General features: G+C 37.9%; 3 protein-coding genes and 1 long non-coding RNA gene across 5 annotated transcripts; 3 read left to right on the plus strand and 1 right to left on the minus strand.

Annotated features, from left to right (window-relative positions):
* Window positions 1-888: 888 nt before the first annotated feature.
* Window positions 889-2,373, plus strand: LOC121776155 (cellulose synthase-like protein E2). Of its 2 annotated transcripts, none has more exons than XM_042173298.1 (2): window positions 889-1,357; window positions 1,779-2,373. In XM_042173298.1, exons 1-2 carry the CDS (start codon window positions 1,049-1,051, stop codon window positions 2,226-2,228), a joined length of 759 nt encoding a protein of 252 aa, XP_042029232.1. In that variant the 5' UTR covers window positions 889-1,048; the 3' UTR covers window positions 2,229-2,373. The 2 variants fall into 2 exon arrangements, with proteins under 2 accessions (XP_042029232.1, XP_042029233.1); XM_042173299.1 differs by having other exon boundaries at window positions 889-1,303.
* Window positions 2,374-3,566: 1,193 nt separating this feature from the next.
* On the minus strand, window positions 3,567-5,215 carry LOC121776931. The gene is made up of 4 exons (XM_042174075.1): window positions 5,057-5,215; window positions 4,776-4,975; window positions 4,549-4,705; window positions 3,567-4,259 (listed from the first exon to the last, which is right to left on the minus strand). Exons 1-4 carry the CDS (start codon window positions 5,213-5,215, stop codon window positions 3,567-3,569), a joined length of 1,209 nt encoding a protein of 402 aa, XP_042030009.1.
* Window positions 5,216-7,981: 2,766 nt separating this feature from the next.
* On the plus strand, window positions 7,982-16,326 carry LOC121775722 (cellulose synthase-like protein E6). The gene is made up of 8 exons (XM_042172749.1): window positions 7,982-8,665; window positions 10,844-10,933; window positions 12,786-12,917; window positions 12,993-13,205; window positions 13,283-13,385; window positions 14,303-14,484; window positions 14,572-14,919; window positions 15,480-16,326. The coding sequence occupies exons 1-8, from the start codon at window positions 8,066-8,068 to the stop codon at window positions 16,023-16,025; spliced, it is 2,214 nt and encodes a 737-aa protein (XP_042028683.1). The 5' UTR covers window positions 7,982-8,065; the 3' UTR covers window positions 16,026-16,326.
* A 6,733-nt stretch (window positions 16,327-23,059) lies between these two features.
* On the plus strand, window positions 23,060-26,623 carry LOC121776178. The gene is made up of 3 exons (XR_006045253.1): window positions 23,060-23,691; window positions 24,640-24,735; window positions 26,424-26,623. It is a non-coding gene; the product is annotated as an uncharacterized LOC121776178 (long non-coding RNA).
* Window positions 26,624-27,560: the final 937 nt, after the last annotated feature.

Below are 27,560 nucleotides of genomic sequence, written 5' to 3' on the forward strand. Positions count from 1 at the left end.
ATTGGGAGGCTTCTATACTTATGCATCACACGGCCAGATATCACCTTTGCTGTTCACAAATTAAGTCAATATGTATCAAAGCCATGCGTAGAACATTGGCAAGCAGCAGAAAGGATCTTGAGATATCTTAAGAAAACCCCAGGTCATGGGCTGTTCTACTCCAGCAGCTCAAAGCCAACACTTAGCATATTTTCTGATGCAGATTGGGCTTCATGCCCGGATACAAGGAAGTCTATGACTGGTTATTGTCTCTTTCTTGGTAACTCCATTGTTTCTTGGAAGGCAAAGAAGCAAAATACCATCTCCAGGTCTTCTGCTGAAGCAGAATATAGGGCCATGGCTCAAGCCACATGTGAAGTTGTATGGGCAGTGGCTATATTTATTGGAAGACTTTGGGATAAAGACTGAGAAAGCAGTACCATTGTATTGTGACAACCAATCTGCAATATACATCTGTTCTAACCCGGTTTTCCATGAGAGAACCAAGCACATTGAGATTGATTGTCACACAGTCAGAGAAAGGTATCTAAAGGGCATCATCAAGCCTCTACACATAAGAAATAACCTTCAATTAGCTGATATATTCACAAAACCTCTAGGAGATGGTGCTTTCAACTCTATTTTGGACAAGATGAACTTTCATAGCATATATAGTCCATCTTGAGGGGGTGTGTAGAAAATGGAAGTACATGGAGCTGCAAGTGGACATGCACGTACCTGAGCATGACTAATATGGAATGCATAAACACGTAAGAAGCTTCTGGAGCTGATGAGTTGGAATGCTGACGTGGAGTTAGTTAGATGTTGGTTAGTTAGATTTTTTGGAGCTATGTAGTATAAATAGATAGCTCATGCTTTGTATGAGTTGAGACATTGTATTCTCTTTTATCTCTATCAATAAAATTTCAGTTTTCTTCCATTGATGGAGCTTAGATGCTCAGTTCGATATTTCCTACAATTAATATGATTGTTTGCTGCAGAGCACATTCACCGGGTATCTGATGCACAGCCGGGGGTGGAAGTCGGTTTACCGCTACCCGGACCGGTCATGCTTCCTGGGATGCACCACGATCGACATGAAGGACGCCCTGGTGCAGCTCATGAAATGGGCTTCCGGTTTGGTACAAGTCGGCCTCTCGAAATACAGCCCTCTCACCTATGGCGTCTCGAGGATGCCTCTCCCTCAAGCCTTGTGCTACGGATTCTTCGCCTTTTCCCACTTCATATCCGTTGCTTGTTTCTTGTACGGCACGGTTTCCCCCCTATGCTTCTTCTACGGAATCGATCTTGTCCAAGTATAAAGGTAGATTGGCTTCAGAAACCTCCTCTTGAGTCCGCTGTTCCCCTCTTTCCCAAGGTATAACTTCAAACATCAATTAACTAGAAAAAGTAATTGCTAGATATTCTTGTCACCATCTAATAATACGCAACGGAAATTATAGACAAGAATGTGACCAGGGTTCGTAATTTAATTTGCATCATTCACATTCAATTTTACAATAGAAATAATACTTACTCGTTGTGTAATTTATTTTTCTTAATCCATTAGTTGAATCAATTACTTTCGGTATCCACGTGCCTATCTATCTGATTCAGTAGCAATTTTTGGTACATCTCTTAGATAGAGGTGTGGGTATTTTGTTCACAAAATAATTCAATTCATTAGTTAACAAGCAAATTTTAATTAACTCCAATATCTCAATCTATTCCATATATATGCAACTTTCAAATCAACATTTACAAAACCAAGCCCTAACTCAAAACCCTAATTTTGGCAGGTCACAAGCCCGTGGTTCGCAGTTTTCGCAGGCGCATACGCTTCCTCAGCCGAAGTGAAGTCAAGTGGAGGCACGGTGCGGACAATGTGGAACGAGCAGAGGATCTGGATAATCCGGGCGGTGACGGCCTGCTTGTTCGGATGCGTTGATGTCTTGATGAAATACGCAGGCGTGGCGAAGGCCAACTTCAGGCTGACAAACAAGGTAGTGGATCAAGAGAAGCTAGACAAGTACCAGAAAGGGAAGTTCGATTTCCAGGGAGCCAAGATGTTCATGGTGCCGCTGACGCTGCTCGTCTTGATCAACTTGGGCTGCTTCGTTGGCGGCGCGAAGGGGCTCGTTGCCCGAGGGAACGTGGCAGAGATGTTCGGACAGGGGATGTTGTCTATGTATGTTCTTCTCCTTAGCTTTCCCATTCTTCAAGGCCTTGTTCCAAGGCTAGGGAAATGAGTAGTCATTTTATTTTCTACTTGTCTTTGTGATTTTTAAGTTTGTTGTGCGTTTGCTTAATTCATAGATTTAAATTAAATAATGGATTATTTGTGTAATTATATATATGCAGCATTATTCACAGAAATTGTTGATGGTTAATTTATGTTAAGAAATCATTACAGAGGTAATCATGAATATAAATGATTTAATATGACACTTGTAACTGTCCGAATAAATATATTATTGTGACACTCTTGCAATACTGACAGTTGGTGCACGTTTTATTAGCAAGCGTAACAATAGGTAATGTGTAATAGTAATTCACCGTGTAATAATAGAGACTCTATGAGGTGATATCAACCTAGAAATTTCAGTACACATTTTCGGATATAATTTTCGTGAGATCAGATTGGATTTAAATATGTATTGTAAGAAAGTGGTCTTAAAGATAGGTTGGACTCAAAATATTGTATGGAAATAAGGTTAGACTCAAATAGACATTTCCATAAAAATAGGTTGGGATTTGATGTAAATGAATGGAGATGCTATAAATGGTTCTGTGGCCAACTGTCAAATTTTTTTAAAGCTTTTAATAACTTTTTCTTCTTAATTTTCATTTAAAAGTGGTTTATTATTAATTAAAAATTACTACTTCCTCTATCTTAAGCAAAATGACCTCTTTCTTGGATGACACAAAATTTTATACAGTTTTAATTTATGTGTTAAGTGGAAATAATAAAGTAAGAGAAACAATAAATTAGAGATAAATAGATTTTAGTTTTAGTAATAAGTCATTTTGGATGAAATATGCTAAAAAGAAAAGTGAATCATCTTGTGATAGGACGGAGAGAATACTATTTACGGTATTGTAACAATTCTAAAAACTTTTGCTATGACACAATTTAGTTCTTCTCACGTCTGGAACTTTTGCTACGGCCCATCTATCCCCATGGTTGGGCCCAGGAAGAAAAAAACACATTGGGCCACGAAAAGGACATCACAATAAAAATTGTACTACTGATAGGATCATTGTTAGTTGGGATATAATGATTGTTAGTTGGGATATAATGATTCAAAAATCACAAGTATTGGCGCACCTACTCTAGAACAAATGTTATAAATATCGACAAGTCGATTATATAATTATGCGAAAATGAAGATATAAATGAACACTATAAGACCTTTGCTGAAATGTCATGATCATACGTTCTAAAATAAATGAAGCTGCACATAGAATTCAATTGACAAAGGCAATACCTATTGTATTATTGTTTTTGCTTCATGATTGACAGAAAATACACAGAACCAGAGTGAGAGGACACAGAGGCAGGGCCCCACACATCCATGTGCAGATATTCAAAAATATTTTGACTGACATTTGTAGGCACAAGGGTAGAAAAAGTAACTCTGCTGTTTACCTAACACACAAGTGTCACAGAAAGGCAAATTACCATGAACATCAGATTCAGACAAGATATCATGTTTTTTCAGAATATTCAGTCCTTTTTTACTCATGTGACCTAGCCTATTATGCCATAACATCAATTTATCAGTTTTAACAACATTGGCACATGATTTATCACAGGTAAGAGGCACAGCTGTACAGACATATAAACCACATTTCCTTTTAGCCTTGAACACACACATGGAACCCTTACAGATTTTCATGTACCCTTCCCCCCATTTTCCACCCATGCCAGATTTTTCTAATGCAGTGCATGACATCAAATTATAGTATAAATCTGGAACATATCTCACATCCTTCAGGTTCAACGCATAGTCATTTTCAAACTTCAAACACACAGTGCCAATACCAAGAATTTCACACTTCTTGTCATCAGCCATTGACACATAAGTATTAGTTACAAGCTTAATCTCAGTGAATACTTCCTTGAAGGGGCTAACATGATAAGTACAACCAGAATCACACAGCCAATCATTTGATGTAAAAGGACACATAGGGGAAGCATTTATATACAACAAATCATGCAGCATAAACACAGATTCATTGTCAGCATCAAACTTTGTAATATTTGCAACATTTTCAATCTGAGAGTTACCATTATTATTATTAGGAGGCCTATTCTTTTTAGGTTTATTACAGTCTCTTTTATAATGCACAGTTTCTCCACAGTTATAACATTTTCTGAAAGATCTATAGACCTTGATATGGGACCTGGACCTAAATTTTTTCTTGAAATTTGAGTTTGAATTAAAAACACCATTTGATTCATTACCCCCTCTTGATTTAAATCTTCCTCTAGCATTTAAAGCCTTATTAAAAGCATTTTTGTCAGGAACCCTTTCCCTTAATTTAAGTTCCTTAGCTAATAATGACAGCTAATAAGTCAAGAGGAGCAGAGTCTCTGCCATATTTAATGACAGCTTTTACATCACTATAAGAATCAGGTATAGCATTCATCAAAGCAATACTAGTGTATTCATCAATTGTTTTATCACCAGATCTTTTAATATCTTGCACAAGCTTCTGTAATCTATCCACATTGTCATCAGTATCTTTTGACAAATCAAGCTTAAATTTAAAAAAAAAAATCAAGCAAGTACATCTTTGAAGACATAGAAGTTTCAGTAAACAGTGTATCAATGTGTTTCCACATTTCAGAAGCAGATTCAATATGATCAACTTTCCTAATCACAGAATCAGACAGATTAAGAATAATAGTAGCCCTAGCCAACTCATTCATTTCATCCAGTTTTTCTTGAGAAACATCATCAGGCAGAGAGCCATCAACAGATTTGAAAACCTTTTGTTGAATCAAAATACACTTCAATTTTTGTTTCTAAATCACAAAATTATTTTTACCATTGAAAGGAACCAAACCAACAGGTTGAGCCATTTTAGAAGCAATTTTAACAAGAACACAAGGAGCAAGATAAGAACACACAATTTTGCAAGCAATCAAGCACAGAGACATGCACTCACTGACAGAACACAAGCTCACAAAATTTTCACACAAGTCAGACCTCAAATCCCTGACTGTCATGAGCAAGACTGGCTAAGGCTATCCTAGTTCGCAATCACTCACTTCTGGAGGGCGCAGGGGGTCACTTAGGCAACACAGAATGCTTGGTGGTCAGGTAAAAAGAGATCAAAGATCAGAGAGTACGAAGAAACCACGGAAACAAAGAACACAAAGTGAAAATACAGAGAAAACCCTAAGTCTTGCCAAGACTCTCTACCAGCAACAAAATCTCAATCCTATGTGACTCTAAACAGAAAAAGAAAACCAGAGAGTATAAGCCAATTTACCAGAGCGAACCCCCACTCGAGGGAGGGTTCCACTTTCCCACCTCCTTAATGCGACTCGGGGTGCCGGACTAGTCCCTCCGTGGCTCTGATACCACTCTAGGGATCAGACTATCCGGATTCACTAATTACCGAGACTTCTTTGGTCTTGTACAAGATAGCTCAGTCAAACTATCACCCACGCGACTGATTTACACAGGTACAAATACTAGCTATTACAATGGTAACTAGCTAATGATCTCGGACCATGCAATCATCAACCGAATGCATCCACAAGTCTTCGAGAACCATGCACACTTGAAAACCCTAGTTAGTAGACAAGGAGAGATCCTCTCGGATCTAAACAAAACATGCAGAAATAAGAGAGAACACAACGAATTTGAATAGATCTCGTAGCTATGACTCAGCCACCCGCTAATAGTACAGATCTATTCACCAGAAACCAAGATCTAAGGGAGCACAGCCGGTTCCTCAAGTGATTAACCTCACACACCGGATACCAACCCCAAAACACTCCTCAACACCGGATCTAAACCCTCACCGAACACAAACTCAAGAAAACCTCTCAAAATAGAAACCCTAGTTTCTCCAGAACACAAGCAACCGAACCAGTTGCTTTCTCCCACACTCATACAACATCAATCACTATAATAACCGTGATAGATCATTGTAAACAACTAGAGATTCATCGGAGAAGAAGAAAGAAGCAAAGGAATCACAACAGACTCGAGAGAGCAGAGAGAGAAATGAGAGAATGTCGAATGAATACAGCGAAGGTGAGAGGAGTGGGGGTATATCAGCAGCCAATTGGGATACACATCACTCGAGCCAATTAATTCCCAGACCCAAATAATAGTCCACCACATAACAGCTTAATATAACCAACATAAACTTGAATATCAAGTTAGAATCTTTCTGCCAATAATTTGCAACTGAAATATCTCCATACGCTTTATAATAATTTATTGGAGGTAAACTGCAAGTTCGACACTTCAACCAACAACGGTAAACGTTTTAAAATTGATATATAAAGGTCTCTTTTCCAAATTAAATTAGAAATTTTAATTTTTTATAAATTTCAAATTACTTTAAAATAAATACTTACTTTCTCCTAATCAAATTAAAGTTGGGACAATCTTAAATTCAAGACAATTGTTAGAATAGAACTGTACAAAATCTATTCCTTTATACTATCCAGATTGTGAACGAGAAAATTTATGTGGAAATCAAATTGCATGATGTATTCCTCAAGAAAATTCGATATATGATTTCAAATTTTGAAAAACACTAGAATAAAGAATCCTGAAATTTCTATCTATGGATACCACACAGCTCATGTGTTCTCTTTTTCATCGTCATCCACGTTAGTGGTTACCCAAAGATGAGTTTTTAAAATATAGTATGATTGTTTTTCGCTTATAAATGTTTGACCGTGACTATATATATAAACTATAAATAATGAGACAAAGCAAACTAACGATGACAATTGATTAAGCGTTTTCTTTTTAGCTTTAACATATGTGTTTCGAGATCCCCTTTGACATAATTAGATTAATTCTACTCGACTGGATTTGCAAATTATGGTCAAAAGTCTCCCCCGTGAATAATAGGATTTGACCTTAAGATTATCAGAACTCCACGCCGACAATTATGCTAAAATCAATAGGATGAAGATTTGAGTAATCCGGCGCACGTTTATTTAAAACAATCATTGTATAATAACTGTAATAATAAATTTTTAGATATATACTTAAAGAACCTCACATCTTTTATTGTCAACAATTCCCATCAACCAAATGGTGGAACCAAATTTTTGCGCTTATGGTCCAAAAAGAATTTAAAACAACATTAAATCTAAATAAGAATAAAAATTAATTTACAATGTTCAATAAATAAAAGTTAAATACAATTCATTTACCTAATGAAATAAAATTTACTTATAATCTCAACTCTAGGAAAATGGGTATTTGTTTTTAGACACTTATTGTATGTAGTGTTATTTTATGAGATACGTATATAGAGAATAAAATAAGAAATATAATAAAGTTGAGATGGTGTTGTTTCCACTTTAAGAAATAGTATGTCATTTCTAGTGTGACAACCCAAACACATAAACATTTCATTTTTAATGGGACAAATGTAATATACTATTTCTGTCCCAATAAATATGAAACACTTGGATTTCGGTACAGAATTCTATGCAATGTTGTTTTGTAGTTAATAATGAGATAATAAAGTAAGAGGAATGTAAAAGTGGAGATAATGATATTTCTATTTAAAAAATATTTTATTTTTTTTAATAAATCATCTAAAAATAAGAACGTTACATTTTTAATGGGACAGATGAGATAATGTATTAATTAAAATAATCGCATCGATGGACGGCAGTATGCTTGGATTTCTCCTTTCTTCTTATTTATCTATATTAATATTTTTCAATTAATTATTAAATAAGTGAAAAAACAAAAAAAAACCCTCAAATTTTTTCTTTTTAAATTGTTGAGGACCTATGTTTGTATATAAATAGAGGGTACTACTTGTTCACTTACAAACAAAAACGAAAAGAAAAAAAAAGATATCGAAGGGAATGGAAAAATCGTCACTCCCTCTAAACGAATGGCAATCCATGAAAATTCAGAGAGCAATAAACCGTCTCCACTCCTTCATCCATGGCGCCGCTCTCTCAGCCTTATTCTACTACAGAATCACTTCCATCGCCGCCATACCCAAAACCAGCCGCCCTATTCTGATTCTTCCCCACCTTCTCATCTTCACAGCCGAGCTGACTCTCTCATTCATCTGGCTCCTCAGCCAGGCCTCGCTCTGGAATCCCGTGGCTCGAACCGTGTATCCCGAGAGGCTGCCCGGGGACGATCAGCTTCCCTCCGTGGACGTGTTCGTGTGCACTGCTGATCCCGCGAAGGAGCCGAGTTTGGAGGTGATGAACACCGTTATATCGGCCATGGCGCTCGATTATCCTCCCGATAAGCTTCACCTCTATCTCTCAGACGACGGGGGATCCCCTGTCACACTCCGCGCCCTAAGACGGGCGCGGGAGTTCGCGAAGGTGTGGATCCCGTTTTGTAGGAAGTATAGGGTGAAGGAGAGGTGCCCTGAGGTTTATTTCATGAGAGAAGAGATTGGTGGGAGTGATGGTCACTTCTTTGTTGAGAAGAATGCTATTGAGGTTTGTCCTTTTTTAATCCTTGCCAAAACATATTATCGATAAAAATATGAAATCGGGTCGAATTCTGATTATGTCTCGCTACATGTTTGAAAATTATGTCTTGCCAGAACATATTATCGATAAAAGTATAATAGTATATTATAGGTGCATATATAAGTAGTAGAATTAAATTTTGATAGGGACATGATCATGGTGATTCAATGTATAATACTATATTATAGGTGCATATATAAGTACAAGTAGTATTAAATTTTGATAGGTACACCATCATGGTGATTCGAGTACAAGGCCATCCGCAACGCTATCTCTTATCCGTTTCTTAACCATCTCATCTCTTAACTATTCATGGGCCTCACTGTACTTTTCACTCCATCTCTTAACTCAGAGATAGCACCTGCAACCCTCCATTTTCTTATCCGTTTCTTAACCATCTCATCCCTTAACTATTCATTCAATTTCATTTTTTTATTTTTATTACCAACAAATTCAATTAATAAAAACACACTTCATTAAATAAAATAAAATTACAACTCCTAAAAAAATACATAATTAAATTCGTGGCAAAATAAATAAAAAAGACATAATTTAAAATACAAATTTATAGAAATTATAAAAACTACTCTGCCGGCGAATCATCCTCCGAAGGCGGTGGCGGTGCACCGAATGTAGACGGAATACCAAGTTGTCCTGCCAGATACGCAATGCCGGCATGATGGGCTTGATATTGGGCGGGCGTCATCCGGGAAGTGTCCGCCATCGTGGCGGTGAAGTACATGGACATTAGGGATGAGGGCGGCCCTTGGGAACCCGCCTGGCTTGATTCGCCTCGGCCCCTCCTCCTCTAGCCGCCTTCGCCGCCTTGGTCCCTTGCGGCCGATGGCACCCACGGGAGGACCCCCCTGCATCGTCTGTCGTGCCCCCAACCTCCTGCGAGGTAACCTCTTGTGCGGCGCTGCCTGAACCGCCCCCACTAGAAGAGTATTGGCCACCCGCCGTGTGCTTCGTGCGTTTCGAGGTCTAGCCCGTGCTGGACTGGACACCACCGGCCCACCTTTCGACTTCTTTGACGGCCTCCCAAACATCAACATGTTTGAATTCTTTATCATTGTCGTCGCGCAAAGACGATATCAGAATGTCGGCTCTAGTGGTTCCGCTTTGGTAATGAGCCGCTTCATTCTTGTAGATGCCGCAGAATTTTTTGACCTCTCTGTCGACTCGGTCAAAATGACTTCGGAGCATCTTCAATGTGCGGCGGCGGGACCCCTTCGGCTTAATCTCATTGTAGGCCTCGGTGACCTTTTCCCTAAAGCACTTCCGGGATTGTTGATTCCCGACGATGGGATCGTACGAGACGCTGATCCAGGCATTGTACAGAGTCACCGTGTCCTTGCGGCTGTACGGATGGCGGCCTACATCCTCCTCTTCCTCGGCCGCCTCCTCCTCTTCCTCCACGGCGTCGAATGCCCTGGAGCTTCCATCGCCTCGTCCTCCTTCCGGATTGGGTTCATCTGGATAATCCTCCCTAATTTGGGATAATCCCTGCGAATACCTCGCGGCGGAGGGACGATCGTATGCATATACATCAAAATGGGGTGGTTGGTACCCTGCCGGCGTCGACGAGCCTTGGGTGCCCGGCGTCGACGAACCGGAACCGGAACCACCCAAGACATTGTACATGCCCCCCAGTCGCCAAACGCATTGATGTCAAACCCACCGGAGCTGCCAGAGTTTTCGTCGCCGGACATTTTGTGATGAAAATTGGAAAGGAAATGGAGATGATTTAGGAAGAATAGATGTGTGTTTGTGTGTATAATGAGGATGAAATATGAGTATTTATAGAGTAAAAAAAAGAAAATAATAATAAAAAAACTGTCGAAAAAACGGTAACATTACCGTTTGAATTTATTAAATTCGAATTTTTAAAAAAAAAATGATTTATTGCGTCAGCGTGACGAAGCTCACTCGCGGGCCGGCGAGTGGACATCACGCCTAGCGCCAGCCGTCTCGATGGGACGGGCGTCTCGGCGAGACCGGGACTAGACGGGACGCTGCAACGCGTCTCGCTGTCGTCTCGTCTCGGAGGGACAAGATACGAGACACCCACGCAATGCGTTGCGGGTGCACCAATACTCCTATATCACTGTTGCTAAGATTATTGGAAAAATTTTTATGGTGCAGAAAGCCTATGAGGATTTCAAGAATTCTTTGGGCAAGATTATTGCTGAAGCACACGTTAAGGCCAGCAGGGACCATTCACCAACAATCGAGGTATCGGAAATTACTTAATCTGGATGGATGGTAAATAAGATGGTAAATAAATTAATAGAGAATAAAGTAAGAAAAATGTTATTTTTGTCAAAAACTGAAATGAGTTATTTATTTTTAAAATTAAAAAACAACTTAATTAATAAGAAACAGAGGGAATGGTAGTTTTGTGAATTAGAAGTCAATAGAAATTAATACTCATTAATACAGTGATACAGAAATTTCAGTGTTAACGACTGACAAAGGATATAAGGCCTGCAGATTTCACGTGACTCCATTAGTAAAATATAAAGTAAATTTAATTAACCTGAAGTAGAAAATTTTGGAATAGTCGCAGTAGTACGATTTTTCACTTGGAATCCCCTGTTCGATATTTTGGTGTCACCCAGTGATTTAATCACTTTTTCATAATTTTATTTATTTTATTTGTTTTAATTTAATTATTAATTACATATCAATTATAGTAAAATTTAAGAAAATCATTTGAAAATGGGGATAATTAAACCCTTATACCAACCCTACCTATCCACCCATTTTTTCTACCAAAACATGGGTAATAAAGTAATTAATTAGTAAAAATATTAAAACGATAGTACTAATATTAGGTCAAGGTAACAGATTCCATAATGTAGAGTTCAAACAAATTAATAAGTTGAAATGTGTATACCCACTAATCTACTAGAGTGTGACATGCCTGCTTATGACTTCTTTTATGTAGGCTCATTGTTTTATCCGAAAAGGTAAATCATTTATTATTGGAATAATGTATAATTAATAGTAATAAACTACTCAGTCCTATAATGAATTATCACATAAAATTTGTTTTAAGTAAATGTTCATAACAAATTAATAGGTTTAATCAACATTTAAATATTTTAACTTACCACTTTCACCGATTTTTAAATTTTAATACTATAAATTATGACTATTAAATTTATGTTCTCTCATTTTCCCACTCGGAATTATTTAGGGACAAAACTAAATCTTATTTGAATATCATTTAAATTTTAAATGATATGATAAAATTCATTTCCATAATTATATATAATCAATTATATTATAGAATAAAATTAAATTTATTTCTACGTAATTGAAATAATCTTATTACAATATTAACTCAGGGATAATTACACAACAAATGGGTAATTTAACAATTAATGAAATACTATTTTGGTAAAAATATTAAAACGAGTGCAGATTTCTTACTATCTAGAGCGACATGCCAGATTATGACTTTTTTTTTATTCAGCCTTATGGTTTTATCCTAAAAGTTAAATCATTAATTATTGGAATGTATAATAAAATAAAACTATTATGTCATATAATGACTTGTCATGCAAAGTTATTTAAGTATATACTGTATATACTATTTATAAAAATAATCATTTTATAAATATTTAAATATGTTCACATATGTACTTACCATTTTCACCGATTATAAATAGTGACTATGACTATTAATTTATTTTTTCTAAATGTTCCCATCAAAATTACATAGAGGTATTATTTTATCGTTCCATTTTACTAATTTAACAATAATTTAAAATCTAGAATACTCCCTCCATCCCCTAAAAATAAAAACTTTTGAAACTGCACGAGTTTTAATGAAAATTTGTTAAAATAATAGAGAGATAGAAAGACTAGTATCTTTGAAGCTAGTTTTAGCCATATTCCAGCCCTTGAAAGCACCTAATTTATTGATCGAATGTGACATGATAATGGAACAATAGTTGAAAAAAACAAATAAGAAGACACTATCAATCACATGATTAATTAATTTCCACGAATTGATAGTATCTCTTTTTAAGTCAGGTCAGGTCTATCACACATTTATCTATTACATTCATACTTATAGGTGATCAGCGATAGAAACTCCAATGTTACGGATTCGAGCAACGATGATGGGATACCGCTTGTCGTCTACGTCGCTCGCGAGAAAAGGCCGTCTCATCCCCACAATTTCAAAGCCGGAGCCCTCAACGTTCTTGTAATTAAATTCTCAAATATCTGAATTTTTTGAGTAATTCACTAGGAATTTAAGTTGATCTCTTTTTGTGTATAGCTCCGAGTATCGGGTATGATTAGCAACTCGCCCTACATTCTATCGTTGGATTGTGACATGTACTGTAACGATCCGACGTCGGCCCGTCAAGCAATGTGCTTCCATCTCGACACTAAACTCTCCCAGAATCTTGCATTTGTTCAGTTCCCTCAGATATTTCACAACATCAGACGCAACCACGATATCTACGATGCTGCCTTGAGATTTATTTGGGTAACAATACATTTTTTTTATTCATGTCACATCCACTAGTTATGGATAATTTTAATTTCATCATTGATATATTTCAGACGAAATGGGACGGCTTGAATGGGCTTAATGGGCCGGGCTTGACAGGGACGGCCTTTTATATAAAGAGAGAAGCACTATGTGGAATTCGGAAACTTCAACCAAGTAATGTCATTTTAAATCAATAGTACTCCTACAATTTTATAGCCAAGACGTTTACTATCATAATTTAATTGATATAATTCAAACATCGAATAATTAGTACACTACTATACGATCTTCGTGAATAAATTATTCTAGAAATAAGAAAGTTGGTAGCCAAATTTTGCATGCGACATTTCCACTTCGTATAAACTTAATAATGTTAAATATATTAATTTCACACGTTATAAAATTTATGTAGAGTGAAATGTCACCTATATAATACGGCCTGCTTTTAACTTAAAAATTAATTGGTGATAAGTAGAATATCTCATGAGATTTAGATAATGGTGGGCCCCAATTGAACGAGCCATCTATTGAACAGGACAAAATTTGAAGCTATAGATTCCCTCCGTCTGCAAATATATGTTTCTTTTTTACTAGATTTGAGTTTTGTAAAATGTAGAAGGATGTAAATATAAAAACGTAATATGGGTTCCGCAAATACAATATGAGTGTAATAAGTTCGTGAAATGTATATAGTAAAGTCAAAATAAATAGGCCATGCAATGATGGAATGACCGAAAAGAAAAAATATGGACAAATATTTGCGGTTGGAGTGAGTAGTTATTATATTATTGGGATAGTTACTTTTTTTGTTACGGTCCAAATATATTGTTGAGTCGGTTAAAGTTTTAGCCAATATATGTCGCTCACTTTGATCTTATGATAGAAGCCTATCACATCCAGCTTAAAATTAATTAGTGATGAGTAAAGAGTAAAGTAGCTGGCTCAGTTCTCTTTATATACTGATGTATCAAGAAATTTATTTGTTTCATTTGCAACAAATTCTCTGATGTATGTCATAATTTTCAAGTATATTTTGGCCTCTTTTTTCACACATAATTTGTGTACATTTTTGTTTCTCCCTTGTTGTGTAGATGCTAAGCATAACCTGCTCAAGGAGTATTATGGTTCGTCCAATGATTTCATCAAATCGATTTCCAAAATTTATAGACCAAATTACCCAACCAATGCACTTCTCACCGATGTGGCATTGCAAAAAGAGGTGCAATTGCTAGCTTCTTGTAGCTACGACATTGGCACAAAATGGGGGCAAGAGGCAAGTATTCCTATTTCAAATCATACTAAATATAACATCCATTTATCACTTCTTGCAACAACATTGATGATATAAATCAAAATGTAGGTGGGATATAGATATTTTGCAGTAGTTGAAGATTATTTCACAGGGTTCAATCTGCATTGCGAGGGATGGGTTTCAGTGTATTTGAATCCTTCAAGGCCATGTTTCTTAGGTTCATCTCCGATGAGCCTCGGGGATACTCTTGTCCAAAACACGCGGTGGTTCCTCGGACTCAGCCAGGTCGCTCTATCCAAGTATTCCCCCTTATTCTATGGGGCGCTGCGAATGTCGGTTCTGCAAAGCATGGTCTATGCAGAACTGGCATACTACGCTATTTACTTCCTCCCTGTTTACATCCTCGCCCTCGTCCCCCAGCTCTGCCTCCTTGCCGGCATCCCTCTGTATCCCGAGGTTCGTTTTAAATTTATCATAACAAAATTAGGGATGAGGAAATATGAGAAACAGAGGAAAATGTTATCGCCCTTATCTCTTCAATAATATTTTTCTAACAAAATTGTTTATGTTTGAACTTATTTGTATACTTATATAGACTGGGGTGTCATAAATTATTAACTTTCTTAAGTTGTTAACTCTGCTAACTCATCAGTGCAAAGTATTAAAAATATCAACACGATAACATTAATATGTCAACAAATAATTTTGTTGACATTTCAACATATTGTATTGTGTTGATATTCAAATGTCATCATGTTGACATTTTTAATACAATGCATTGATGAGTTAGCAGATTTAGCTACTTAAAAAGTTAGCAATATAACGCACTATAGACTTGTTGACATTTACTAAAGAATGTTTTACAATGTGTTTTTTTTATCATATTCACTAAACATTAACGGTTCGATTGGTGTTTAGACCGGTCCGACTGATTAAAATATGAACTAAATATCTTCGTCAATTCCCTTACCGGTCTGATTTTTAAATAACGTCACGATCTCTATTTGTGGTCACAGGTTTCAAGTCCATTTTTTGCGGTGTTTGTGTTTATCTTCGTCTCATCGCAACTCAAGCATGCGCAAGAGGTGATGGCATCTGGGAATTCGCTCACGAGTTGGGTGAACGAGCAAAGGGTGTGGGCGATGAAGTCATTGACATCTTACTTCTTGGCTTCCGTGAACGCGATCTTGGAGAAAATTGGCTTGACCAAAGCTAGCTTTGTGCCAACGAGCAAAATCATGGATAATGAAGTTTCCAAGCTTTACCAAATGGGGAAATTTGATTTTCAAGCCCCATCCCTTTTCATGGTGATATTGTGCACCCTTTATATGCTAAATCTTGCTTCCTTCGTCGTCGGATTCGGGAAGGTTTTGCAGAACGGGAGGATGAATGAGATGGTGATGCAGGCTTTTCTACCATTGTTTGGTGCAGTTTTGCATTACCCTTTGATGGAGGGAATGGTGTTGAGGAAGGATGTGGGAAGGGTTTCTCCATCGGTTTCGATTCTTTCTGTTGCAATTTCCTCTACAGTTTCAGCTTATGCAGCCCTAATTGCTCGTTAGTTAGTATAGAGTGATGGTAATGTTACTAATGGTGTCTCAATAAACGTATATCTCATGTTTTAAATAAGTTACGATGAAAGATTTGGTATCCACGTGCACTCTAGGTCGATGCATGAACTATTCTGCAGTACAATTGTCTACTAAAAAAGCAAAAAAATCTCAATAGATATTCAGACATGCAGTCCAGAATCTTTATGGGTTAAGCAAAAAGGGTAGCCCATTAGGATTGACGTGTTAAGCGGGTTGGCCCGACGGGTTGTATTTTTAATTAAAAATACTAAATTTTAGAGTTTTTCTTATATTTTTGGATTTCATGTGTCATATTTCATTCCACACCTTTCTATATAGTTCCACACTACCAACTTCTAAGTCCCACATCAACCCATTATTCCATCATACCGTCATCCGTCATCGTTGTTAATTTACCATTGCCAAAGCCAATCAAAACAAAATAGAGAATTAACTCATCAAAATTCCAATACATTTATCGGTATAACAATGATAGTTATAACAATGATAATGAACAATGCCAAAATAATGACATAAATACAAACTTTAATTCAAATTGATTGCTCTAATTTTAATTTATCTTTATTTATATTCTATGAGATCAAGATGAAAGACTCATCTCCAACTATTATTGATGAAAGTCATCAAAATTTGAAGGTACTATGTGATTCTAAAACTAAGTATAAAAAATATCAAAAATCTTGAATTAATACAGAGGGAAATTTGATTACATGAGTTTGTTTTTCAAAGCTTTTTGGTCCAAATAATCCGATGGGCTAGCTCGAACCCAATGCATTAGGGTTAGAGTTGAAAATTTATAACCCCAAAAATTCATAACCCGAATAGCCCGCACCTAAATAGTCCGATAACTTAAGTGGGTTGGTCCGAATCCAAATGGGTTAGCCTTAAATGACATCTCTAATGTACATCCCCTACATTTAACACCCAATCCAGATACGAGCAGCGGCGGCGTCAATAAGAAAAAGAGAAGGAGAAAAACGGCTGAATGATATTAGAGTGAGGGAGTTGGGCTGTCTAATGGTTCAAACTTAATTGGGCTAGGGAATTCTTTTTGTTACTAGTGAGTATTAATTAAGCATTGGGCTGTTTTTCTTCTAAAGATGGCCGACTGACTTTTATCAACCGATGCTGGGTCGAATATTTAATTTAGGGATTTTCTTGCTCTCTCCGATATACTCCTTCCGTCCACTAGTAAGTGTTCCATTTTACTATTTTCGGGAAATGGATCTTTTGTTGTGGGTGGGAATACGGTAAGGGTTGTTGTACCTAGAAACGACGTAGTTTTTATTCATTTGCTACAATACTTTTTTAATTAAGCTTTCACTTGTAGACTTGGGTTGCTGTGCGCGGAACGACGAAGTTTTTTCTCACTTTTGCAAACTTTAGGAGTCTCATTTGAGTTCGATACGGATTTTAACAAATGTAAATGAAAGTTAGTGTAAAAATATAGTGGAATGTGGATCCTACTTTTATGTATGAGTAGAAAAAGGTTAGTGGAGTGTAGAGCGTATTACTATTTCTGGAATATTTCAATCAGCACTCCTAAAGTGGGACACCCAAAAATGTAAACCAGGATTGCTAAAGTGGGGCGGAGGGAGTATTTCTTTTCCAACATAATTCCATATTAAATACTCCCTCTGTCCCAACTAAGTTGAATAATATTTATTTTTGGGACGTTCCAACAAAATTAAGTCATTTCTTCTTTCGATAAAAAAATAAAACATACACACCCCTGTCCCATAAAAATATGTGTACTCTTTCCATTTCCTTCTGTCCATAAAACTTCGGGATTGCAATTTATGGAAAAATTGTCTCCAACTCATTACCCATATACATCAATTTATTTACAATTTATTCATTATGGCCCACCATTACAATTCTTTAAACACTAATAATATTGTGGTCCTTTTACACTACTTTAACAATTTTTCTTCTCATCTCTCTTACTTTACCAATTGTGAATTAATTCTCTTGCCATTTCAATTTCTTATATATTTTTATGGGACGGGGGAGTATAATCATTCTTACTTTATTTCATCACATATTTTACTCTCGTTTATCTCTCCTACTTTTTCTCTTCTATTTTATTTTATTATCATTTAATTCATTTAACACAATTTTTTTATCTTCATGTCTAAAATATTTGACCCAATTTAGTTAAGACGGAAGGAGTACTATTATACTTTTCGACCTTTGGTGGGTAAGTATAGTTTTACAAGTTTGTTAAATAATTTAGTATACAAATTATGGTTGACAAAAACACCACACAATCCCTCTCTACTGCCGAGTCAACTGTTTAATTCACAATGGTGACCTATCTCCGGAGCTCATCTCAGAGCGTATCCTCATTTTATTCTGCCACGTCAGCAGGCCCATCTCAGAGCCTATCTCCCTGCAATGAGAGCCCATCCCGGAGCCTATCTCAGAGCCCATCTCATTTCCACATCATCATTATTTTTACATATTTCACTTGTAATTGTTGACTTAAATTAAGGACAACGTAATATACGACAAAAAAGAAATTCATTGAAAAAAAGAAAAAAAGATAAAGATAGAAAGCATAATAAAAAACAACGGAAGTAGAAATCGTGAAATTTAGCACACTCATACACCAGGCTCGTCCTCCCCGACACGACCCATTAATCTTATGAATTTGGGGCAATCCTTCAGTTGCAGATATATTTCCAAGTACTTGAACTCACTCACATTGCCATAGTAGAATTCGTGAATTTTAGCACTGTGACCCCCCGACTTTTCCTATTTCTTTTAAGTTAGTTTTTGGATGACTGTCAAACTTTTAGTCGAATATCATTTATTTATTTTGAGAGTTTATGGAATTATTTTAGAGCTCGTGTTTTCGTTAAGCCTTACTTGATTAGAGTGTAGAGAATTTTAAGTAGCAATGGAAGTGGAATTTTGTGAATGCTCGAAAATTATTGGAGATTCGTGTTGCATAAGAAATTGAGGAATGTTACACTATTTTTGAGGAAAAAATAGAATTTAAATTTATGTTTAGCCAAAGAATAAAAGTTTAGAGCCTATAATGTATTTTTTTATGCACCCAGCCCAATTTTCTTTCTATGAAACTATTTTTGGAGAATCCAATATGAGACCAACCGTAGATATGCTCAAATCTGCCCAAATCTTCCATTCAAATCTCTTCCCTGAGAATTAGGAGGCATTGAGTAACAATTTCACCTGTGTATATCTATATATAAAACCATCCCCACACGTCTCCCACTTTTCATAAATCCGAAAGAGAATTTCCAGAGGAACCGCCTTTCAGGTAAAATCTTCACCTTCACCGCTGAGACATTTGTCCATATTGCCGAACATATGCATTAGTACACACACAAACCCAACACGTTTTTCGTAGGAGTATAACTTTCTTTAGCAATAGTCAATCGATAATCAAGACTGTCCTCTTCCTTTAGTTTAACCCAATAGCAATTAAGAAAATAGGGAAGGGAATTTTGGTTAAAGATCCCACCTTTGAGTTGGGAGGTAGACCGGGATGGCGGCGGTAGCTCCGCGGTGAAATCGGCGCTGAAACTGCAGTGTATCCGGCGAAGCGGGAAACGACGGTGGCGCCTGGGGCTTCCACGGCGACAGCAGGTTGAGGCGGCTGGAGAGAGCGCGATCTAGGGAGAAGAGTTTAGAATTTCCAGTTTGGGTTGGGGAATTAACTTCTGTTTTATGAGAATGTTGTTTGGGACTTAACGAGAGAGAGAAGGCGAGAAGAGTATGAAATTGTGGACATCTCAAACTTTGGGACGTGTCGGAAGAAGAAGGTGAGGTGCAGGAGAGTATATATGAGAGCATCCGCAATGGCGGACGTCAACGCGGAATTCCCACGGACGTGCCGGAATTCCGTGGCTGACATCCGCCATTGTGCATACCGGGCGCGGATACGAATTTCCGAGGAGGACGTCGCAGGTCCGCAGAGTTTAGCGAAATTCCGCGCGGAATTCCGTCTTGACGTCCGCCATTGCGTGGACTGTCACGGAATACCACACGAAATTCCCGTGTATTGCATTAAATGTTTTTTTCTATAAATACATCCCGTTAAACTTCATTTCATTCACACCACTTGTTTTAACGAGTATCTCTCTCTCTAAATACATTTGTTTCGAATCATCAATGGAGCACCACGATAGTGATTCTTCTCCCGCCTCGAGCGATTCACCGGTGCCGCATTTTCCCATCGGCAAGAGTACGAAATTTTCCCAGTCGATGTCCCAAATTCCGGGGATGCTGCCCCAATCTCAAATGCCATCGGGCATGATGCCGGGGTACTACAACATGTACCCACAGTGGTATGGGATGATACCCCAGATGCCGAGGATGATGCCCCAGATGCCGGGGATGATGATGCCCGGGATGATGCAAGGATCGCCTGGCGCTTCGGGTGGGAGTAGGTCGGGGGTCTCCCAATCGCCGGTGGACAACGTCTATCGGCCCTTTATGGACTTACTGTCGACGGACAACCCGGTGAGTTCTCCTCTCGAGACTCAGTTCACTGGCATCGACACGTTCTCATTCGAGGAGTTGGGGCTTTCTCTGATTCGGGAGAATCCGCCGGCGATAGAGAGGAGGAGGAGGAGGACAGGGCGAGGGAGGGGCAAGGGACGGGGCTTCCCGGTGTACGCTGCTGACGTGGGGGGGGATCCAGCGGGTCCAAGAGGACCATCTGGAGCTCGGACGAGTGCGTCGCGCTGGCGAAGGCGTGGATCAGTGTGGTTGAGGATCCATACGTCGGGGCGAACCAGCACATCAACCGGATGTGGTGGCGCATTAGCCAGAGCTACCTCCAGTTCAAACCGCCAACGGGGAAGGCCCACAACTCGAATCAATGCTGGAAAAGTGGGATCGGTTGAAGAAGCCGCTCAGCCGATTTGCCGGCATTTACACAAACAACCTCCACTCGGCAACCAGCGACATGTCCGCCGAGGATGTGAAGTTGCAGTCTCACCAGCAGTTCCCTGACTCCGAAAAGGGCTTCGGGGAATTCAAATATTGGGAGGTGTATCTCGCAGTGCAGGATTCGCTCAAGTTCACTGCGGGTGTGGAATCCGGCAGGCCGAAGCGGACGAGGATCAGTGCATCCGGAGAGTACAGCAGCAATGCTGGTTCCGCTGAACTCCCCCCCGCTGATGCAGAGTTCCCCACTCCCACATCTTCGGTCCGCCGCCGTCGCCTGATTGGGCAAAGGTCTGCGGCGCGTTTGTCGAGGGGAAGTCCCAGCAGATCCACCGAGGCCTAATCGGCAGCACCCACCGAAAACGATCTGGATCCCGAGAACCCCTCCTATGCCCGCATCGCCGCACATGACGCATCGTTACGTGGGATGTAGGAATGACGCCAAGCGACCGACCCCCACTACAAGCGGAAGCTTAGACCCCTCAACAACAGTATGCGCCGCGACTTGGGGTTCGACGCGATGTCGGATAGCGACGGTGAGGGGGGCGGCGGCGGGGACGGCAAGAGGGGCGGTGGCGGGCACGGCGAGGGAACCGACGACGGGGAATCCGAGGAGTGAGGAGCCAGTTTTTATTTAAAAAATAATGTATTTTTTTTTAATCAATTATATTTTTTTAAATAAAGTGGTTGAATTTTCTCCGTATTCGTGTCGAAATTTTTAATTCTGTACATTGTTTAATTTCGGAAAGTGTTTAATTTGTTAATTTGTGAATTTTGTTTGTTGTGGGAATTCCGTCGGGAATTCCGCAGGAAATTCCACCACTGTGCAGTGGGAATTCCATATGACGTGGCAGAGCAGTGAGAAGTCCTTATGACGTGGGAGGAGGTGTTTTTGGGAATTCCGCGGGAAATTCCGCCGGGACATCCACACCACTACGGATGCCCTGAAGAAGACGTAATGGATGATTGGGATTTGGGAGTATTTTTGAATTTAGTTGGGGGTTTCCTTTTTCAGTGGTTTAATTTTTGCAAGTTCCACTTTTAGTTTTAGGACTTTTGGGCCACTTGAATTTATAGAATACGTTGGGCCGGTTGGTGGTGGTTTAGTAATGGGTTTTGAGTATGTTGTTTTGTGGGCTTTGTTAATTAAGTAATTTTTGAGCTGAGGTTGGACGGAGCTTTAAGTATACGATAATCTAGAAATTTCTTTAAGAATGAGCGAGGAAATAAACGAGCACTCAAGTTCACGTAGGATGCATTCATTCTAATTTAAATAGATGTGTATGAGTTTTTTATGAGTTTGTTATTTTATTTCAAAGGGGTTTTCTTTCACAAGCGAGTTAAGGAAGAGTGAAAATTTTCAAGTTAAGAATTGTAAGAGAACGAGGTGGGCTTTCTATCCTACATTATTGTGTAGGCTTACTTTTAAATTTACGCAATATCTTTCAAGTATGAGTTATGAGCTTAAATTCCAAATATATTGTGTATTGCCGTATTTTATTTTTGAGGATGTGCCTATCTGATCGCCCTAGTTGGGGGTGAGTCCCTACTAGAAGTTATGAGTTTAATCGAATTCGGGTTTGTCTAGGGAGTGAGTCTCTATTCAAGCTAGTGTACACAGAGGGGATCGTGCGCTATTTTTCGAGTTGGCCGGTCCAGTGATCGAGAATGTGGCCACGTTCTCGTTTCACATATGAGGTTCAGATATGGTACGAGGAGAGAGAAAAATGGGCTGCAGCCATACTTTTGAGCGAGAAAATGTTTTGGTGACTTGGTCTTTTATAAAAACCTCGAGTTCACTTTTAAATACTGACACAATATTTTATGAAAATTATTTTGGCATGTGTCCACTGAGTGCATCAAGTACTCAGCCCTGCATTTCTTTTTAAAAATGTGCGGGTTGAGCGTGACGGGTGCGGTGGGTGTTGAGTAAGACCGTTGAAGAAATTTAAGTGTTTAGAATGTGTATCTTTTCCGTATCTTTTCGTGACATGCCCCCAGAAACTGTCCTCTACAATCGGGTCTTCAGAGATCTCTGTCCAACAATGAGCAAGAGCAATCGACTCCTCTATGGAGTATGTAACATCCCGAATTATAGGCACCAATAAAAGGTTTGGATATGTGGTGAGGAATAGTAGTTAAGTTAAACCGTAAGGTATAAATTTGATACGAAATGCCGATTAGTCAATTTTCGGCAATTTCTTTTGTCCGTGTAAAATCATAAATCGAAGCTAAGGGGTAATAATTTTATAAATTACAAATTATGGCCTAGAATAATTGTTGATAATGTGAGGAATTGTTTTGGGCCATTTGAAGGTAATTAAAAAAAATTTCTATCGCCGATAATTTCAGTTTTTAACGAAAACGATCGGCGAAACTTTTGAAGATATAGACAGGAATAATTTTGCCTTAAACTAGAATTTAAATGCTAAATGATGATATAAAGAGTTCCTAAATGTGATATCATATGATAGGGCAATAAAATGTTACAAGATAATTAATTTATTTAAAAACTAACTAAATAATTAAATAATGATTAGAATTCTCTAGAGAATTCTTTTGTCTATCATCAACTCCAAACCCCCCCTCATTTCAGCCACAAGCACGTCCTCCCCCTCTCCATGGAAGACCAAAAGCTTAAGCTTTTTAATTTCCAAATATTTGTCATTTAATCGGTAAATCGATCGGGTAATCTTGTATCCGCCAGCAAATCGAGGTAGCCCTTTCTTCCTATTCTATTTTTATACCTTGAACTTGAGTATATGTTGATGTTGAAGGGCTGAAATTTCATTCACTCGGGGGTAGGAAAACTAACCGATTAAATTTCGATATATTGACGTTTACGCGATCATAGGCTTTCATTTGTCGTTGTTTGATATTTGAATTAGAAGTTTGATTACATGGATGTGAATTTGGATGAATATTGAACAGGGGGGGAGCTGAATTGATGATATTTGATGTGGAATGGTTGGGTTTGAGATAAAAGCTTGAGAAGAATCAAACTCTCTAATCTGCCGCCTCCTAGTTTGAATTATTAAGCATTTTAAGAAAGGTTAAAACTTTTGTTTAACAATTTTAAAAATAACTATATTTAGTCTTGAGGTCCCCTGAATTTTATGGAGAATTTAGGAGTTCAGTTACTGCATGTATAAATTGTTAAGACAATACCGCCGGAAACTGTCAAAATTGTGGTAAACTGCCATATTTTAGTATGTTCTATCCGAATTATTCAGGGCATTTAAGGTCAATGAAAACTTGATTTCATAATTTCTAAATTAACTATAAGGTGTCTCGTTGTTCTCTGAATTTTTTGACTAATTAAAGAGTACAAATACTATTTATAAAAATTGTGTAGAAAATGTTGCCAGAAACTATTCGATTTTGTTAGTCTCTGGTAAAAGTAGAATATCTCTCAAACCATTAGAAATTTTTGAATGAATCTTGTTGGATTATAAACTATACTTCTTTGGGCATTTAAAAATATTAGGTCAAGCCTCTAAATCCTTCCGAATGAATATAGAATTTTTATGACGAATCAGTCCAGTGCAGTTGTATAGTTAGATGATTTAAGTTAATATAGCAAATTAATTTATTTAGATGATTTAATGATGAAAACATGATCATGGGTTTATTAATTGGTACGCTATTTATATTATGCATAAAGCGAAGGAGCATATAGTGCGTTTTGATCACAAAGGAGTGGATTTAGAGGGTAGAGAAGTATCAAGGTGAAATAGGCTTATGTTCATAAGCCTGCGAGGTAGCGTATCCTCTCTATGGTTTTCGATTCTTTAGATTGAGATGATGTGTGCTATAATGTGATTATATGTGAGATGTTTAAATAATGTGCTTAAATATGCTTATAATTTAATATGTGGATTATTATGATTCTTATTAATTTTAATATGAATGATCTGTGGAAAAAAAAAATGGTACGAATATGAATAAAGACAATGGATATGATATGCAATGAAGTGTAATAAATTATGAAGATCTGAATAATGTGAAATATGTCTGAATAGATTATGAAAAAAAATATCTGAATATATATGAAAAAGAGTGTCTGTGAATTCGATAAGAATGATTATCTGAAGTGATATTTGGAAATGGAATAAATGTGAAAAAGAGATTTGAAAGAAGAATATGAAATAAAACGTCCTGTTTGCTTGGTCATATGTGTTGGGTACAATTGGCATGCCATAGGACAGCAGCGCTGCATTATCTGTGATCACTCGTCTTCTGGATAACCGAAGCGAGGATCGTCTGTTATCTGATGGGCCCCTATCTGATCTGTCTGATCTGCACCCTAATGGGTGGTCTAATTATCTGTCCGCACCCTAACGGGTGGTCTAATTATCTGTCCGCACCCTCATGGGTGGTCTGATTATATGTCTGCACCCTCATGGGTGGTCTGATTATCTGTCTGCACCCTATGGGTGGTCTGTGCGGAGTCCTCTCGAGGACAAAATCCGCGTCTGCATCTGATTCTGTTTCTGATCTGGTCCGTGTACCCTGCCTGAAACCAAGTAGATATTGGGGCTATAAGATAAAATAATATCTGATGATTTCTGAATAAAGGATCTGTAATCTGTAATCTGTGATATATGATAATATAAGATAAAATAATATCTGATGATTTCTGAATAAAGGATCTGTAATCTGTAATATGTGATATATGATAATATAAGATAAAATAATATCTGATGATTTCTGAATAAATGATCTGTAATATATGATAAGATAAGAAAAAATTAATATCTGATGACTTGTGAATAAAGGATCTGTAATATGTGATATGTGATATGTGATTTGTGAAATATGATATATGATATGATTGTTGATCAGTCCTCACGGAGGAAATGATATTTTATGTTGAACGGTCCCCGCTCGGGGTAATTAACACGGAAGAATAGTATACGAAAATAAATGGTAAAATGAGAAAAATGTGATACGAAATGATATATGATGATATGCGAAATCTGGAGAAACCAAAGCTATAAGATACAATGAAAATGTTGTAGTATAGAAATAAATATATGAATATGTTATCAAGAGACCATAAGAGAAATATGACGAGGATGATATGATGAATATATATGGGTATCTGAACAGGTATGCTTTGGTGTGAAAATTCTGAGAATTTGGAATATATATATTGTAATAATAAGTCAAGATAATAAGGAAATGGCATTAAGAATGAAATCTCTGAAGAGACATGAGTAAGAATATATGGAAAAGTTGTATGACGATAATACAAATAAGTTTGATATAATGTGATTGTAAGTAATTTTGGAAATCTGTGAAATTGAAATGAAAACAAGCAAAAGATTAAAAAGGAAATAATGTAGTTATTATAGTTACTATTGTCTTAGCTGAGAGGGTTGGATTCTGTAGTTTGGATATTGCTACTGGGCTTTCGAGCTCACTCCCCCTCTTTCCCCCCTGCAGGTTAGAGTCGACATTATGTCAGTGGTGTTGCGCAGCTTTGCATCTTTGGCGAGTCACTGGTGGTCAACTTGGTTTAGTAGTCGTGGCATGTTATGTAATAGTTTAATCTTTAACCTTCCGCTGGATAAATGTTAAGTTTTTAAATGTAATAGATTTTAATTATGCTTTTAAGCTAAAAAGAAAAAGGAAAAATTTCAGCACGGGTTTTCGATACTGAAACGTGACATCACTTATTCGGTGGGTTACCTACCGGGTAAGGGGTGTTACAGAGTAGGTACTCATCGTCCGCCCAGCTTCAGACGCCTCCCCGACTGTCTCCTTCTTCTTCCCCATCATGTCGGGAACCTTGTTGCTGAAGTTCATATCACCATTGAGAGAAGTAATAAAATTGAAATTGAGATTGAAAAGGGATGAATGTGAATTGAAGGAGAATGGGTTTTAAAAAAAATTGGATATCGGCTCCGTCATCGGCCCGAGCCCCCGCAATGGAGGCCCATCGCATGCCGATGCGGAGCCGATGGTGCCATCGGCTGAGGCCATTGATCGGCGCGAGGCCAGAGGCGAGGGGGAGGGAGAATCGGCCCTTCCTCCGCAATGATGACCGGTCGGAGGCCGGGGGGAGGGGGGCAATCAATTGGCCTTGGTGATCGCACCCCCCCCCCCTAGTAAAATCTATGGATATTACTAAACTGTCCCAATCGGTAAATCCAGAAAGTAAAAAGAATAGGAAATTTAAGAATCATTAGTTGAGAAAATAGTTCAATTGTACCTTTCAAATTTTTGTTGTGTGAAAACTCGCCTCATGGGAGAAGATTTTTGTTGTGTGAAAACTCGTCTCATGGGAGAAGTTGGAAATAATAAATAATTATATTGTTTTCAGCTCTAATTAGTATGAAATCTTTTAGAAGAAATTCAAAATTAAATTTGTGCTGAATTTGGAAGAAAATGGATATATTCGATCCATCAAGGGTCATAACAATTGCAATTTAATTACACTAATTAGTACTACTATTAAACCAAACTTTTCAGCGCTAATTTTGAATGCGATCCACACATCATCAGTCTTCTCTTTTTTCTGACACATGTCATAATTCTCACAATGGACGCTCTCTTTCCCACGTTCATTGCCAAGCCAAA

This window comes from Salvia splendens, chromosome 18, assembly GCF_004379255.2.
Source record: "Salvia splendens isolate huo1 chromosome 18, SspV2, whole genome shotgun sequence".
NCBI classification, from domain to species: domain Eukaryota; kingdom Viridiplantae; phylum Streptophyta; class Magnoliopsida; order Lamiales; family Lamiaceae; genus Salvia; species Salvia splendens.